The sequence below is a fragment of the Grus americana genome, chromosome 1 (genome assembly GCF_028858705.1).
Source record: "Grus americana isolate bGruAme1 chromosome 1, bGruAme1.mat, whole genome shotgun sequence".
Lineage (NCBI taxonomy): Eukaryota > Metazoa > Chordata > Aves > Gruiformes > Gruidae > Grus > Grus americana.
This window is the reverse complement of record NC_072852.1, coordinates 15,920,922-15,939,186: the sequence shown is the minus strand read 5'-3', so window position 1 is coordinate 15,939,186 and position 18,265 is coordinate 15,920,922. Positions and strand designations below refer to the sequence as shown.

Below are 18,265 nucleotides of genomic sequence, written 5' to 3'. Positions count from 1 at the left end.
GGTGTCCGGGCCCCCGGCCGGTGCCTGCCCGTAACGATCCCCGGGGGCGCCCGGTACCTTTCGTGATTTACCACCATGAATTAACGCTCCGAAACGCTGTTTCACCAAATAAAGGCTGCGGCGTGCAGAGGTTAAAGGAAGTTGCTAAAGGTCAGAGGATGAGTCAGCAGCTGCGCTCGGTCTCTGCTCCGGCCTCTTCTCTCATTTTGATGTCATTAAAAGGCGGTGGCAGCTTAGGTCCAAGATACAAGCTGGTGGGGAAAAAATAATTACTTTGTTTTAAATGCACCCAGGTTTATCAGGCCCTTAGTGTGTCCCAGACATTCCCATACGTGTATTGCCGAAACAACAGTCCAGTTTGGTTCGACGTTCCTCCTGTTTTACTGAGAGGGAAATGACGGGCATTGCAAGATTTGCCCGCTTACACTGTAACTCTGGGAGATCGCAGAGATAAGAACGGGCTCCTGCTCTCCCAAGACCAAATACCCATCATAAAGTACATTGCTATGCATGATCCGATACAAAGCAAATACATGCACAATTCAGAAATAATCCATAACTTTTATTTTTAGAAATTGACGGGACAGTTTCAAGATTTTGCAATGGCTGGGATTTTTCCAAGAAAAGCATTTCTTCCTTATCCTCTTGTCAACATCATCCCAATCACGGGAACGTGCCCTAATCCTGTATCAGAGCTTCTGTCGCAATTTGGTTTCTACAACGGTTGTGACTTTCAGGCACGCTGAGGTAGATGTGTGAGAAAATAAGGGGGAAAAAAGTTAACTATGAAATTGAAATAGAAATGGTTCTGTGTTTAGAGTTCTGCGCAAGGTTTGTGTCCCATGAAACATGCTGTTCGTGGCCACTAGAGGGAATGCTGGTTTTATTGTTTCCGCAGAACTGCAAGGGTAATGCAATTGAAAAGAAAAAAAATTAAATCACACACACCGAAGTTGTCCTTAGATCACAAGACGCTCGGTATGCAGATGTCACTGGCATGTCAGTTTAAGATCTGGCTTTTCCAAGAAGTAATAGTTGGCCTGTTAGTAAAGTCATTGCCATCTGTAGGCAGTGTTTGAAGAGAGACATCACTTTGAAAAACATGCAAGATCTTCTGCTGTGTAAATTGGAAATTACTACTTTTTATACATATATGTGGAAGTTTAGCTTAAAAAAAAAGTAGAAAAAACACTCCCATGGAATTTAAGTAAAAATCATCTGTGCTTAATCACATAACAAACCAACCCCTTCAGATCATTTTCCCAGTTTGAAAACAGAAGTTATTTGAGCAAATGCCTCCAGGAAAAATCTGAAAATTAATGTTGAGATTCAACTGTTAAGCAACTAGACAGCTTATTATAGTGTCAGCTGTCTAACCCAACATCCCACAAGCTCAGATTTTTCCTGTATTTCAAATTCAGGCTTTTCATAAATAACCAATACCTCTTTATATAAGAAAGCTTTCACAGCACCCTCTCTCTCTAAAATACATTTTTTAATAAATTGAAAACTGGTAAACCAGGAATCACCTTTTTTACACCACTCCACAATAAAACTAACTTTAAAGCTGTGTTACTTCTTCCCCTTTCTCTTTTAAGCTCCTTTATACATCTAAACAGCCTTTAGGCTCTTTGGAGAGAGACCCAAGCTTCTTGGGTTTTTAATGAATTTTACTGCAGACCCTGCATTTCCAGATTGAGGTTTGGCAGAAGACCTGTGTATGCAGATATCTCCATTCTGCAGATAGACTATTTTGCTTGCAGTACAGCCACTCGCACAGTAAAACTTACAGTTTACTCTTCCAACAGCTCCGTCTGCTGCGGTGTGGGAGGTGGAGAGCGCAGAGGTCAGATCAAGCAGCCACAGAAGATACGAAGCCCCATCAGGTTCTTCAAAAAGACTGTTGGCCGAAAGATCTCCACCCCAGTATGTACTTTTTCTACCCAAAACAAAGAGTATTTTTCCCAAACTAAATGTTAAATCTATTTGCTGTGTAGATTCATCATTCTTTACAAAAACTTATGCATGAGTGTTAGGTGTGAAGCCCAGTTCTCTGAGATCCACTGGCCCAGATTCCAGATACAGGTCCAGACAAGTAAATACCACTGCTGAATTAGAGCCTCAATATCACACTTGCCATCCATGACATACCCAGAAAGCACAAAAATATGAATCCTACCTAGGACTGAGATGAAAATCTTGTAAAGGTGACTGTCTGAATTGTTTTGAGATTCTAAAATCAGACACGTAACAGCTCTCATTTGCAAATCTACCTTCTCTCCTTTGCATATGGTAAATTACATTTACTCAGTGAGGGTGTAAGAGAAAATGAGTAAAAGGACAGACAGTCCATACAGTAGATGGCAGCAGAACACATAAAACTCTATCAAAGTCTGGTTACTTACTAACCACCTTGGTTGAAGTCACATATATATCTTCTAAATTTCAGAATTAAGATTATGTCAATGCCATACTCCTTACTCTCTATCCCTAGTCTCTGATTAAACCATTACTCCCCTCACACACACCCTACCTTGCCTTATTCCATGTCCAAAATGAATGGGTGCACAGAGAATGAATCAATACTGTCTAACACAGACACTGTTGGTAGCTTTACTGATTCAGTTGCTTCTGCTGTTGTAAGAGAGGTACAAAATAAGGTGGGGGATTGGGAAGTGTTAGTTGTGAGTTCTTGTCACATTACAGATGGCTACCAAGAAGCACAAAATAAGCAGGAGGGACTACACAAACAGAAAATAGATGCAGATAAATTTGCATCCTAGCTATTTCATAGAATGGTTTGGGCTGGAAGGGACCTCAAAGATCATCTAGTTCCAACCCCCCTGCTGCAGGCAGGGACACCTTCCACTAGACCAGGTTGCCCAAAGCCCCATCCAACCTGGCCTTGAACACTTCCAGGGAGGGGGCATCCACAGCCTCTCTGTGAAACCTGTTCCAGTGCCTCACCACCTTCACAGTAAAGAATTTCTTCCCAATATCTAATCTAAACCTACCCTCCTTCAGCTCAAGGCCATTACCCCTTGTCCTATCACTCCATGCCCTTGTAAACAGTTCCCCTCCAGCTTTCTTGTAGGCCCCTTTAGGTACTGGCAGGCTGCTCTAAGGTGTCCCCAGAGCCTTCTCTTCTCCAGGCTGAACAATCCGAACTCTCTCAGCCTGTCATCATAGGAGAGGTACTCCAGCCCTCTGATCATCTTCGTGGCCTCCTCTGGACTCACTCCAACAGCTCCATGTCTCTCTTGTACTGGGGCCCCCAGAGCTGGATGCAGTACTCCAGGTGGGGTCTCATGAGAGCAGAGGGGCAGAATCACCTCCCTCGACCTGCTGGTCATGGTTCTTTTGATGCAGCCCAGGATACGGTTGGCTTTCTGGGCTGCAAGTGCACACTGCCAGCTCATGTTGAGCTTCTCGTCCACCAAGACCCCAAGCCCTTCTCCTCAGGGCTGCTCTCAACCTATTCTCTGCCCAGCCTGTAGCTATGCTTAGGATTGCACCGACTCACGTGCAGGACCTTGCACTTGGCCTTGTTGAACTTCATGTGGTTCGCACGGGCCCACCTCTCAAGCCTGTCAAGGTCCCTCTGGATCGCATCCCTTCCCTCCAATGTGTCGACCACACCACACAGCTTGGTGTCATCGGCAAACTTGCTGCAGGTGCACTCAATCCCACTGTCCATGTCGCCGACAAAGATGTTAAATGACACCGGTCCCAGTATCGGCCCCTGAGGAACACCACTTGTCACCAGTTTCCACTTGGACACTGAGCTGTTGACCACAACTCTTTTGAGTGTGACTATCCAGCCAATTCCTTACCCAACAAGTGGTCCATCCATCGAATCCATGTCTCTCCAATTTAGAGACAAGGATGTCATGTGGGACAGTGTGAAATGCTTTGCACAAGTCCAGGTAGATGACATCAGTTCCTCTTCCCTTATTCACCAATGCTGTAACCCCATCATAGAAGGCCACCAAATTTGTCAGGCACAATTTGCCCTTAGTGAAGCCGTGTTGGCTGTCACCAATCACCTCCTTATTTTCCATGTGCCTGACCACAGTCTCCAGGAGGGTCTGCTCCATAATCTTGCCAGGCACGGAGGTGAGACTGACCGGCCTGTAGTTTCCCAGGTGTTCCTTGTTTCCCTTTTTAAAAATGAGGGTTATGTTTCCCCTTTTCCAGTCAGTGGGAATGTCACTGGACTGCCATGACTTCTCAAACATGATGGAGAGTGGCTTAGCCACTTCATCTGTCAGTTCCCTCAGGACTCATGGATGCATCTCATCAGGTCCCATGGACTTCTGCACCTTCAGGTTCCTAAGACAGTCTTGAACCTGATCTTCTCCCACAGTGGGTGGTTCTTCATTCTCCCAGTCCCTGTCTTTGCCTTCTGCAACTTGGGCGGTGTGGCTAGAGCACTTGCCAGTGAAGACTGAGGCAAAAAAGTCCTTAAGTACCTCAGCCTTCTCCAGATCCCAGGTAACCAGGTCTCCCAATTCCTTCTGGAGAGGGCCCACATTTTCCTTAGTCTTCCTTTTATCACTGACATACCTATAGAAGCTTTTCTTGTTGCCCTTAACATCCCTGGCCAGATTTAATTCTATCAGGGCTTTAGCTTTCCTAACCTGATCCCTGGCTGCTTGGACAGGTTCTCTGTATTCCTCCCAGGCTACCTGCCCTTGCTTCCACCCTCTGTAGGCTTCCTTTTTGTGTTTGAGTTTGCCCAGGAGCTCCTTGTTCATCCATGCAGGCCTCCAGGTGTTTCTGCCTGACTTCCTCTTTGTTGGCATGCATCACTCCTGAGCTTGGAGGAAGTGATCCTTGAATATTAGCCAGCTGTCTTGGGCCCCTCTTCCCTCCAGGACTTTGTCCCATGCTATTCTACCAAGCAGATCCCTGAAGAGGCCAAAGTCTGCTCTCCTGAAGTCCAGGGTAGTGAGCTTGCTGTGCGCCCTCCTTGCTGCTCTAAGGATCTTGAACTCCACCATTTCAAGGTCACTGCAGCCAAGGCTGCCCTTGAGCTTGATATCCCCTACCAGGCCCTTCTTATTGGTGAGAACAAGGTCCAGCATGACACCTCTCCTTACTGGCTCCCCTGTCACTTGAAGAAGGAAGTTGTTATCGACACATTCCAGGAACCTCCTGGATTGCTTGTGCCCCGCTGTGTTGCCCCTCCAACAGATGTCGGGGTGGTTGAAGTCCCCCATGAGGACCAGGCATTGTGAACGTGAGGCTGCTCCTATCTGTCTATAGAGGGCCTCATCCACTCGGTCTTCCTGGTCAGGTGGCCTGTCAGACCCCTGCTATGATGTCCCCTGTCCCTGCACTCCCTTTAATCCTGACCCATAAGCTCTCGGTCGGCTCCTCATCCATCCCCAGGTGGAGCTCCATGCACTCCAGCTGTTCATTTACATAGAGGGCAACACCCCCTCCTTGTCTGCCCTGCCTGTCCTTCCTAAAGAGCCTGGATCCTTCCATCCCAATGCTCCACTCATAGGAGCCATCCCACTACATTTCTGTGATGCCAATGAGATCATAGCCCTGCAGGCGCGTGCACATCTCCAACTCCTCTTGTTTATTCCCCATGCTGCATGAGTTTGCGTAGAGGCATTTAAGTTGGGCCCCTGATGAAGCTGACTTACCATCTGGAATTCCTTTGTGCTTCTCCTGCTGACCTGTGATCCTTGTCCACACCCTGGGCTTCTATTGCTGGCACTGGCATCAAACAGATGGATCCCATCAGTCAGAGAAGGGGATGAGCATCTTCGGTCACAGGCTGGGCCAGGCTGGTGAAAAGGGCTTTAAAGTTGCCAGGGGAGAGGAACCTCAATCCATCCCACTCCTACCAGTTTGATGCTAGTGCCAGCAACAGAAGTCCAGAGCCTGGCCAAGGATCACAGGTCAGCAGGACAACACCTCAAGTTACCTCTTAAAATTGCCAGCCACAAAGTTAAGAAACCACAAGGTAGATTTTAAAAATGCATAATACTGCAGTCAAAGTCATATTAGTAAAATACATATTATATATTGGCTTTGTGCCTATCTCTACTTTTAATCTCTCCTGTCCAAAGCCAATGTCCTGTCTTGCCCTTACAACACAGCTGCTACTGTTAACTCTCTGAAATACAGCATATCATTATCTTAATTCTGCTACAGGAGCTTTCACATCCACACGTAGACATCCACCCTCAATAATTAACTAAATACTCCCCAGGCATCAAAGCAACCCTGCTCACCAGAGCTTCCATTTTTACCCAATGCAGCAGCCTCTGTTCTGCAGCCATGCTGCCAGACCCTCTCACATCAGTTTTCTCCTTTCACAATGACTTCTGTATCTCCCTAAAGCTGTTCCTACTCTTTCCCTCTTCTCACATCCTTTTGTGGCTAGCTGCAGTGGTGGTTGGCTCTCTCCACCTTCCTAACAACAACCCTAGGCATGCCCATCCCCACATTTCACCTCTTTAATCTCCTCACAGAGGATGCTGTTGGGAATGCAGAGCAGAGGAACAGAAGACTTGTGGCTTGCAGGAAAGATCTTTTTTCTTGAGTGCTAGAAAGGAAATTTCACTTGCCTCCTGCAGTGGTTCAAGTTGGGGACAAACAGAACAATTAACAGGCCAGTGAGGTGGTTTTGTTTTTTTTTTTTCTTCCAAGACAGGTCAGGAATTAATGAGAAATTTATTTCATGTCATTATGACACACATTCCGGTTTAAGCTAAACTTTTATCACCTACAAGGACAGAGCAAGACAAAAAATGTCAATAGTATCAAGAAAAAATAATGACCTGACATATCAAGAAACAATCCAGAAAAGCAATAAACAAGAAACCCCTCTATCGCAATTCAAAGCTTGCAGAACAACAGGTCAAGACTACAGATGATCTGTAGGTTCCCTCTATGCTGGTTGGTAAATTAAAATGCCAGGGAATGTTCCTGGGCACCGGAATACAATAATCTGTACTATAATTTTTTTTTAGAATAGCTCTGGCATAGTTTTTGCATGGGCCAATAGCAAATAATTTTTGGTTATGGTTTGGGAGCTACCACAGGCCAAGGACTATTCTCAGTTGGCCGTCTGTGTATGGCCACTCCATATGGAAAACTGGAAAAAAATCCTTATAATACTGCTTATAAATGAGCCCACACAAATACTGTAAAATGGTATGAGTGTTGGCCATTCAATGCCTCAGTACTAGCAAATAGTCTCAGGCACATAACATTTCCTACAATGGGTATAACGGTACAGATGCAGCTAAAAACTAAAGGGACAGTGAAGCTAAGGTTGCTTAAGATAGTCACACCACCTGACAAGGACAAAGCAACAAAGAGAAAAAAGAAGATAGAGCTTGGTGAAAAGTTGGATGGCTTTTTCAAAATAAGGCATTTATCAGAACTGAGTTTCCAGCATCTTCAGATATGTGGGGGAGCAGGTCCCAGAGGCTCGCTTGGCCATCAAGGAATTACTCCTCCACAGAGACACCTGCACAGAGCATTATCCTTTCTCAAAACTTCATAGCTGCTCAGCTGAAATAACTCAATACCTTCAAAGAAGAAAGGACAAAGTATTCATACCATGCCATGATGCTATTTTTAGGCCGTCCTCATTTAATTCACCTCTGTAAGAAAAGGTTGAATCAGCAGATAACCGTCACAACAGCCTAGTATAACCTAGTGTCAGAGTTTTTCACATGGTTGTGACTGGGCATAGTTTCTTTTATGTAATAGTTTGGCCTTTGTCTCTTCCCTGTTCCCCCATACAGACATATATACATTTCTACCAGTTCTAAGGAAGAAACGGCAACCCTACCCACAGTATTCACATAGCCATGGCAACACCATTACTGCGCTCCAGTTCAGCCATCGTAGAAGGGACAGGGATGGGACAAAGGGGGTGAGGAAGAGGCAGTCGCTGCCCAGTCAACCCATGCCCATCCCAGCAGGGACCCAGCCAGTCACTCCACTTGCCTTACATCCCCCTACTGCCACTGGCTCTTCAGCTGGCTGTCAGAATAATGATAATTTAGAGGGAAAGAGAGAAATGGGGTGAAGGATGAGACAATATTAAAATGTAATTTTCTTCAAGCTTTTCATATTCTACCAAGATTATTCAGCTTCTGTTTGGTCCATGAAGTGAGAGTGTCCAGCCTGTTAAACATCTTTCTGAGCCAAAAAGTAGATTAAGAACTTGGAAACAGCCTTGGTATATATCTGAAGGAAATCCAGCTCTTAGAATGATTTGAAAATGATCCTAAATTTTGTAAGACAGTCAATAGCACAGATCTGTACGTACTCAGCACACAAAGAGGCAATTCCTCCCAGAGGAAACTGCAGTAATACTTATTTGAGGACTATAGATGCAGGAAAGTATCTTAGAAACTCCCCCCAAAAATACACACCTATAACCATCACATGCATGAATGGATAAAAAGAGCTTTGAACTAACGTAAAAACTTTAGCAAGAGTATGTGAGAATGTCCACGCTGTGGCAAACTGACTTTCAGCAAAGCACTTTGTTCAGCAAAAGCTATCACACGCAGCAAGCATCTGAAAAAAGACGACTAGGAATTTGATATGCCAGGTCTGTGAAGGATGACTAGCAGATACTGATTTTGCACATCTGGGAACTCTTGATATTGAAAAACAGTAATGCTTGCCATGGAAAGTGTCACAAACTACAAAATGACACAAATCATGACATAACTGACCCCAGAGTCACCTTATAGAAGCCTTAAAGCACCAAACATTTCAAACAAAACAAAACGAAAACACCAAAACCAAACCACAACCAAACCCACCATTCCAGCAAGGACCAGAATAGTCTTCACTGAATACAAAAGACAACATGAGGAAAGATGGAGTGACAGTGGTTTAGGTTGTAGATGGTTTCACAATGATCTTCACAGCTTTGCCCTAAAACTTCCACAGTCAGTCACTTCTGGACCTCAAACAGGAGATCCAGAAGGGAATGATTTCAGAAGTGTTTCTTCCAGATGAACTTGAATGAAATCTCATGAAACACAAGTTACGTTTAAAAAGGTGACGGCATCAGCACTAGGACCAAGGAAGATTGCTTTCCTCAGGGTTTGTGTCTCGTGATGGACTGAGGGCTGTGACTGATTTTTTTCTTCCCCATGGTTAAGTCATTTGTAAACATTTGCTGCCATGTGGATTCTCTTTTGCTTAGTAACATGTGATCCCAGGAAAGCCTCTCCTGTACAGGATTTCTCTCAGGCTTTTCTCTCCTCACCCAGCGGGGCATATTTTCAACAAACTCATTGGAGCTTTTTTTTCTTTTTCCTCTGTAGAACTTCACTATCTGTCAAATTCATTTAAATCATCTGCAGAATTATAAATTGCTGGTGAGGTTGGGGAGAGAGGAGAGAAACAAACGAACATGTATGTGCCACGTAATTGCCAAAGTCCCATTCCTTTAGCAACCTGACTACAAACAAGGACAATAAAAATCTTTAATAACAGAAGCATCAGGTAATCTAAGTATGAACACAGTCTCGTAAGGTAAACATGACATAGTATTGTTTAAAATTATCAGAACTATCTACCTTTTTTTGAAAGGTCATTAAAAATCAGTGCCTTGGTATGACTTCCTTCTTAGGTTGAACGCTTGCCATGTTTATGACACGAAGACTGGCATGTTTGAAGTGTACATATCAATAGATTCAGGAGAAATCCCAAGTGCTGACTGATGAAGGATATAATGATTTGGATAAACTTAAAACCAACAATTTATTACTGTTGGTTAACCCCCTCTGAGTTTGCCAACAAAGACAATTCCAGAAATCATCCTGTCCCCATGAGCAACACAATAAAACTGCTGCAATCGGGACCCAGAAAATCCAAAGGCTCTCATTATCTTAAATTTGTCACTCCACAGCTTTTTCCCAGCTAAAAACTACAAGCAAATCATCAAATACAAAGTATCTATGACAATTATCACACACAAATTGTCTATTCTGAGTAGACAGAGCATCCACATAACATCATTTATGAAAATCAACATGAAAGTGTTAAGAATTATGAATATTTTAATAAATGAATATAAATAGGTCACTTGTAACTTTATGATAATAGAATTTAAACACAACGATATCAATAAATGTAGATTTTTATATATAAAAGTGTTGTTTATTGTAAGGAAACTTTAAATATAACCAACAATATTGAAAATATCGTGACTGGCATTTATGGCCTTGATTGTAGTTTACTGCCATACAAGTAATTTCTAGCATTTTTCTTAATCACATCAAGCTAGTGCAAAATACAGGTAGCTTTTAGAGATTAAGCATACAGAATGACAGGAGTGTAGATTTTGGTTACCTGATATTTCCTTCTAGTATAACAGGCTTCTCTTTTTTCCATAAATCAAAAGTACAAAGGCAAGTTATCATATATGCAATTATTCATACCAAGTTTCTAGGTAAAAAAAAAAAAAAAAAGGACATTTGTAAATTTTGCTCAGATTGTATTTTGTTAGGAATCTGACTTATAATTTATACCATACTGTATGATATAAATTATATATTGTTATCATATTATATAATCATAATTTCATATATAGGTATGATTATATAAATTGTCAGAACATATCACTAACTATAGGATAATACTTACATCAACATACACAAATATATGGCATTAGAAAAGTCATTATCTAAGAAGGAAAGATGTTACAATTCAGGTGTTGGAAACAGGGCACAAGCAGCCTTCCTACAATTCTTGGCAGAAGTACTGCCAATTGCCATTATGTGCACTAGCTTTCCATGTCCATCAACAGATAGGTCAGTAAGTGGTATTAAAATTGGACTGTGCCTGCAATTTCTAGTCACAGACCCTGGTAAGCAATGAGCCCTGTGCTCCTAATTAAGATGATATTCTCTCTCCTCAGTCTCAGAAGGTATTCCATGCTATTATGGCTAAAAAGATGTAATTTTATGATGACCCGCAGGTTTTTGAAAGCAGGACACGTTAGCTTTAACAATGACATACTTTCCAGACTTGTGCAAAGCTTTTGAAGTATTGATCTTTCAAATTAAAAATATGTTTGTACTTCCTGAAAAAGATTTTTCAAGGACAAGCTTAGTTTAGCATGGCTTTCAATATCAATCACTTCAGTAATTGAATCTGGTCTTTGATAGCTAAGACAGGACTGCAAGAAGAGAGATATACAGAGATCATTTAATTTGAAATAGGTAAAAGATTTAACAGATAAAAAAGGTGAGATCTAAAAAAAAAATTAACTAGAGAACAAGCATAGATAGAGAAGACAAAATGCATAAATATAAAACAAGGGAGAAGGAAAACGATATAGGTTATGTATGATTAGGTAGAACATGACAATGACCAATGCCTTTGCTTTTAAAGCATTAAGGTTAATTTGTCAGCTGTTCTCACTCTGGACTGTACAGAATACATGTAACTAATAAAAAATGCAGTTTATTGCAAAAATATACAAGTCCTCTAAATTGCATAAGATATTACAATGTCGTGCTGAAACATGACATATTAAACAAAGAGGACTTTAAAACAAATTACAAAATGTTAAAAATCAGGTTTGGGTCATGAACGTTACACAAAATGCATTGTCATGCTTTATCTTACGATTAGTCTTGTGATTCACTACATCTGTGATAAATGCAACATAAAATCATGACAACTGTAATAGTCAGAAAGTAATATCTACTTTATATTTTCTGTATTAATACATATAAACACTTTGTGTGCACTAATACTTTCAACATATCACATTCAAACTAACAGTCTTTCCAGAAAAGTTGTAACCTTTTTGAAGAACAGAAGCTGGCTTAACAAGTTCATGGCAGGTGGGTTTTTTGAAATCTACTCTTTAAGGAAATGCTGTATTAAAGGACTTGATTTTCAAAGGTGCTGTGCTACTATGGACCGTCTCAATGCCAGATGGAACCATCAATGCTAAGCACTTTCAAAAATCAAGCCCACAATTTATTAAATTCCTATTTTATTTACTAGTATTTCCACTGTTACAAGTCCAAAAAATACCCCCAAACCCACTCTTAAAATCACAGAAAATGCTTGGCATCTATAGGAAGAGAGACAATTTCTCAGTGGACTAACCACTACTGTGCTATATTCTCATAACAGATCTTGTTGCTCCAATGTTTTGTTCATGCACTGGGATCGGCAATGTCCATGTTTGTTCCAAACAGAGCAACTAGCTGCTCTTCGTAGTTTGCAATGTTCCTTTTCAGAATTTCCATACAAGGTCCCAAAAGCCTTTCAAATGCCTGCACATCCATAACTAAGATAAAAAGAGAGAGAAAGAGAAAGAATATAATATGTTCGTCTCGGTGTTTATGACATTCTAATGTAAAATTTTAAATGATAACAGGACAGATACTACTGAGGCATATACTTTCTTTGTACAGAAGACAACCACTTACCATAGCAAAACTGAGATCAACCAACACACTGCTGTCTTGAACCTTCACAACTAAACTTAGAATTTGCTGCATTTCTTATTTTGAAAATATTTTCATATTAAGATTTATGTTACCCAGGAGCTGCTGAAGAAGTCTGGAGGGGCCTGGATTCCTCCACAGAACAGTTTCTTAAGATTTCAAAAAACCCACATCCTTTGCTGATGATGTTGGCTGTATTTGGGGTCTAACTTAGCATATTTCCTTGTTATTTTTACTTGCTTCCACCCACAGCGGAAATTGTAATAGACACTTATTTCCCAGCAAATGTAGGAAAAGTTGGTGACGGTAATTCAATGCACAGCCAGTCAGAATATTTTCTTTACCTGATCACATAGTATTATCTTCTATAGTTCTAGCCAATAGGCCAGGGAGGAAACTTCATACTTCAAACACCTTCCAACCTGGTGGCCTGTAGTCTCTTGGCTCCTGAGAAAAGTTCAAGATCTCTGCTATTTGGGAAGTGCCAGAGATCTTAGCAACTCACCTGTACTGGGTAATGACACTCTTCACCACCACTGCCTATTATTCTTTCCTCTCTATCATCTTTGATCTTTATTGCCTCCTGTGTGTTTAGAGATAAGGATTTTAAAAAAATAATACCTTTATAAGTGAGAAACTTTTTAGTTACTGGCTTGGTAATCAAACTGTCATTCAAGAATGCCAAATCTGTCTTTGCAGTTTACAGTTTTCCCATAATTAGATACGAATATTTAGGAGCTAAACATTAGACCATGAAGAGCAATGGATGCGAAGCGTTGTCTATGAGCACAACTCCTATGGTCTTTGCTTTTCCTGTGCCTGAGGCTACAGTGTGACTGAATGATTAAATCATCAGCTGGTGAAGACAGAGAATTTGTTAATGCTTAAGTTACAGTGATAAAACGGGACAGGATTTTTATCACAGTTATTTCATAGATGAGAGTCAGTCTACTGAGAAAAGAAATACTTTACCTTTCTGCAGAGTATTAGACATTTATCTGATAGCTATAAATGGTTTGCAGCAATACTCTCTGTACTGAAACAATTCTTACTTACATGAGACCAGAGAAACACTAGAGAATTTGTATTTAATACCAGTTATCAATTATGAATAATTTTTGCAGATAAATAATGTAAATCAGAATGCACAGTAATAGATATACTTAGTCTTATTTGGGTAAATGTACTTAAATCTTATATTCTGGAGAAAGACAGAGTTTACGATAAAAACAACCATATAGATTATGTATCATTTTATATTAGATATAAAATATTATTGAACAATACCTAAACACTTGACAGTGCCAAGAGCAAATGCAGAAGCGGCTCGTGGTTTGTTAGTTACAAGAGCGAGTTCTCCAAAATATTGTCCTCTTGAGCATCGAGCTATTTCAACTGCTCCATTCTCTTCTACATCTTGTTTACCCTGAAATATCAGGTAAAAAAGAAACAGAAAGGAAGAGAGGGAATGAGAGAGAGATTTGCTGAACTCAGGATTGTATAAGCAAACTTAGTAACAACGGTAGCATTACTGTTTAACACTTAGAATACATCAGGATTTTAAAAAAAAAAAAAATTTCTTTGGTTTAGGGATGTTTACCTTCCTTGTCATTATAATCCTTACTTCTCCAGATTCCACAATGAAGAAAGAATCAGCCAAGTCACCCTGTAGTTGAAAAAAAATTAAAGTGAGTAAAGAAAATGTGAAATTTCCTTTTTAGTTTCATGGTAACATTAAAATATTTGCAGGCAATGCCTTGAAGCTCATCTTTTTGATACTTGTTGCAAAAGAAATCACTTTTAGTGTGAAAACCATACTCAAGGCACATAATAATCAAAACATCTATACAGAACTGACAGCAAGGCCTTTTAATGTAAAGACATAGCTGACTGTGCCTTATACAAAAAGCAGAGAAAAACAATGTTATGTAAGATTTTAGGATCCTTCCTCCTGTTTCTCCACCTTTGTATTCCTTCCAAATTATTTCCCTTACAGAGGTTCCAGGATAAAAAGCCTCCAAAGGCTACCTGATATCCAAGAATTATTTTGGGGCAAGACAATCTCAGTTGCCCACCCTGAATAGTTTTTACTTCTGCTTTCTTCGTCAAAAGATTACCATATTTTAACAACAAAAACAAGGTAAGTTTTCAGTGCTCCTTATTGCAAGCCATCATTCTTTTATATAGTTTGAGTTTCTATGTATACTAAAAATGTTGACTCCTTTAGTCATATCAACAAAGAGGGATGTTTTTCAAACTACTGTAAGTGAAAAATTAGCTTCCAAAACAAAATAATCACCACTCTTAGATGCAAGATTAATTGGTTTGGTTTTGTTGACAAAGAAAACATAGTTTGAAAGTATGTATTGTCTATAGATAACATGATAATCATTACCTATTGGAAAAGAAAAACTAAAACTAGAAATAAACTGTACCTGAGCAATGATTTGTTCTCCATCTTTGTACACTTTGGTGCCAATCACATCAACCACTTTTAAACGCTCAGATACCTTCATTTAAAAAAGAAAGTGTAAGAAATATTTGGTTAACATTTCAATTTTAGAAAGCCTTTTCATATTTCTTTTCATGAATCTTTCCACAGAACAGTGTATCTTTATTTTCCTGTTTTCATAATTATTTAAAAAAGAAAGAAATACTGAATAATGTTTCAGAGGGTATATTATAAACTTAACAGCTAGATGTTTTGACAGAGCTTCCATTTTTGTAAGAAGTCTGTATATCCCAAGTCTTAAAAAATTATTTTTAGAAAAGCATGCAGTAAAAATATAGCTGTATTTTGAAATTCCTTAAGTCATTATTTAATTTTATTGGCTAATATCTAGTAAAATCAAGCTCAAGAAAATGAAGATAAAGGTAAAAAAAAATAGTTTTTTTTTTAAAAATACAATATTAACAATAGTTCTTTATCCTGAAAATTTAGAAATATCAAAAATATGCTCTTTCTCAAAAATATTGTTGATAAAAATTTTAATTCCAAATGTAAACTCTGCAAAAGCAGAATCTTAGGAGGTATCTCTGATGCAGCCATTAAAATAATGCAATAGAAATCTTACTTCTAAAGATTTAAGGAATGGCAACGACTCAATAAAATTCTCATACATTCTTCTCTTTTTGGCATTATTTTTTACAATGATTCTTCGGAATGTTACCCTGTCCTGTAAACACAAAGCAAAAGAGAGAGTTTATTAACAGAAAATACATGTGTGGTAGAAAATACTTTAGAAATGGCTGAATCTGTTCAAATTACCCTATTTTACTCACTCGATGTAGTCATCAAACTAGCTAGCTAGTCTCCCCATACAGTCAGTTGAGAAAGATTCCTCTAGAGGTCAATCAAGACCTCCTAACGTTAATCTCCTGATCTGACTCATGTTGTAAAAAGCTTCTCTGCCCTTTGGCAGGGAATACATGGAGAGTTTACCTTAATCAGGTTGGCTACACAATGAACACCGAGAGGGTAACTTAAGAAATCCTCAATATTTAAATATTTAATTACAAAGTTTATTCATTATCCTAAGGTCTGATTCATACTGATATGTATTCAAAGAGGTTTTTATATTTTTATACAAACAAAACTAAAATACACAGGTCTGGGTCTTAGGTCAGAGTCCACTTTCTGCTATTTCAGCAGAACAAGATTCATTGCTGCCCTGAACAATCCAAGTGAAACAGATCGAAAAACTACACGTATGCTGTTTTCTTCTCTTAACTTCATGTCCTGGTGACAGACAGAGGTGAAATGCTTTGCAAGCCTTCACTGCTACGGGTGGAACTTGCTGGCCAGTATAACCCAATCCAATTTAAAGCCATTCTTATAGTTTCCTAAACTCTGCCAGCATCCCAAGTGTCACACGGATTAAGCTGGTGAAAAAACACGTGTTTTGCTCCAATAGGAAAATGTTAGGATCAGTCATTAGATTGATATGCACATCTTGAAGAAGATGGCTATCCCAGTTTTACTCTTTTTGGTAAATTCTATTACTGTTGTCAAGGATCCAGACAGTATAAGACTGGTAAATAACCTCATATTTGAATTTTACTCTGGAACCAAAAGCATTTCTTATCAAAGTGTGGAAAAACATTTTATATATGTGTCTAAGCAACTGCCAAGTGGTTTGCAATCTGGAAAATTATCATTAAAATAGAATAAAACAAAATGATGATTTTTAAAACTCTGTTTTCTTAAGCCTCAGGTTTGCTCCTGCAAATCTAGAAAAAGACAGTATTGTGTCAGGAGTTCTCAGAAGTTTTAAAATTAAACTTTCTGAAATGAAAATTATTTTTTTATGCTGATAAAACATATCAATGCAATTTATATACAATATTTTAAATAAAGGAATAATATATTAAAACAGGTCTTTCACTTACCAAACCCCAGATGGCACCAGGAGAGGTAGCTATAATTGTAGCTGCTCTGGGTGTATTGTACATTAAGGCCAACTCACCAAAACTTCCTCGGTTGTCGTAGGTTCCAACACACCTCCCAACACCATCGCACTTTACATAAATATCATATGTACCCCTGTTAATAAAATATATAAATACAGTGAGTAGACTCTAGTCCTGTTCTTTGCTAAGCAGCCTCTCACTATATTTTTTTATACCATGAATTCCAAAGATACAGCATTTGAAATACACATTTGCTTATTTAAATGACATTAAACGCCTTGCACAGACATCTCAATCACTTCAATAAATAACAAAAGAAGTTCCTTTTCAAAGGGAAGGACAGGGTTGTTAGTTTTCACGTTAACTCATCAGTTCAAAGATAGACTGGATTTACAGTGATCTATTGATCACCAGAACTGTATTAAAAATTAAGATCAAACTTAGTATCTGTTTCTTAATTAAAAAAACACAATTTATTTAACATTTAAAATATTTTAAATTAGTAATTTGTAATGTAATAATTAGAGGAGATGCAGGAAAAAGAATGAAAGTATATGAAAAGCAACATAATATTATGAAATAAGGAGATCATGTATTTATCTAATATAATGTGGATTTCTTTTCCCCATCATTAAATTAATAACTGTTTTTGTTTTGTTTTGGGAAAGTAGTAAAACCTGGTATCTTGTAAAACACGATACAGCCATCCTGACTGATGCTGAGCCATCATTTTGTTTAGTGCTGAATATTTGTATGGTACATGTTGATAAATCATGTGAACGTAATGCAAAAATCTGTACAGTGATTTCTTTGATAAGGGACTTGCAGGTGATTCACTGCACCTAACTGCAAGGCTGACAGAGTACTGTGAAGTCTGCAGCTTTTTGGATATGAGATGACAAACTGTAACCTTACAAAGTTGAAAAACATTGACTCTTCAGGGAAAAATCCTGACACACTTCTACGATGATCTAATCAACACTGACCAAAATAATTTGCATTTCTTTTACAGTTCTAGCATAGTATGTCTTTCAAAAACTCTCAGAAATCACTGTGTTAGCTTCAAACTAAAAGTAGAAAATAAGAAAAGGTGTTTTGGAACAGCCTGGATGGAGCCTGTACCAACAGACTAGCAAAGGATGCCAAGGTAAACGCTCTTCCTAACTCACTGGTCTCAACAGTAACCAATATCTAGGGTTTTATTTAGTTACCTGCTTTTTCCAGTACAAATCTGCAAACAAAGAGTAGTGGCTTAGCCGCTCAAGCTCTTATAATATTCACGTAAATGAGAAAGTCCACAGATAGTATTGAAATCCAGTAAGATTTCAAATATTGAGCTGTACAACTTTTCCCACTGTGTTTTGTGTCAGATCTCTTTCCATGTAAAA

General features: G+C 39.2%; 1 protein-coding gene and 1 long non-coding RNA gene across 3 annotated transcripts in view; one reads left to right on the top strand and one right to left on the bottom strand.

Moving 5' to 3' along the window:
* Positions 1 to 13: 13 nt before the first annotated feature.
* LOC129201483 (uncharacterized) lies at positions 14 to 18,265 on the top strand. 2 transcript variants are annotated; one of them, XR_008575421.1, is made up of 4 exons: positions 14 to 150; positions 1,809 to 1,926; positions 14,464 to 14,607; positions 17,890 to 18,265. It is a non-coding gene; the product is annotated as an uncharacterized LOC129201483 (long non-coding RNA). The 2 variants fall into 2 exon arrangements; XR_008575420.1 differs by lacking the exon at positions 17,890 to 18,265 and having other exon boundaries at positions 14,464 to 14,950.
* PRKAR2B (protein kinase cAMP-dependent type II regulatory subunit beta) overlaps positions 9,792 to 18,265 on the bottom strand; it is a 91,046-nt gene continuing 82,572 nt past the window's right edge. Inside the window, exons 6-11 of the mRNA XM_054812795.1 lie at positions 16,857 to 17,010; positions 15,542 to 15,643; positions 14,903 to 14,977; positions 14,068 to 14,133; positions 13,755 to 13,893; positions 9,792 to 12,307 (exon numbers count right to left, since the gene is read on the bottom strand). Of these exons, the coding sequence (XP_054668770.1) occupies positions 12,174 to 12,307; positions 13,755 to 13,893; positions 14,068 to 14,133; positions 14,903 to 14,977; positions 15,542 to 15,643; positions 16,857 to 17,010 (670 nt within the window). The 3' untranslated portion in view covers positions 9,792 to 12,173. The remainder of the gene's footprint in view (positions 12,308 to 13,754; positions 13,894 to 14,067; positions 14,134 to 14,902; positions 14,978 to 15,541; positions 15,644 to 16,856; positions 17,011 to 18,265) is intronic.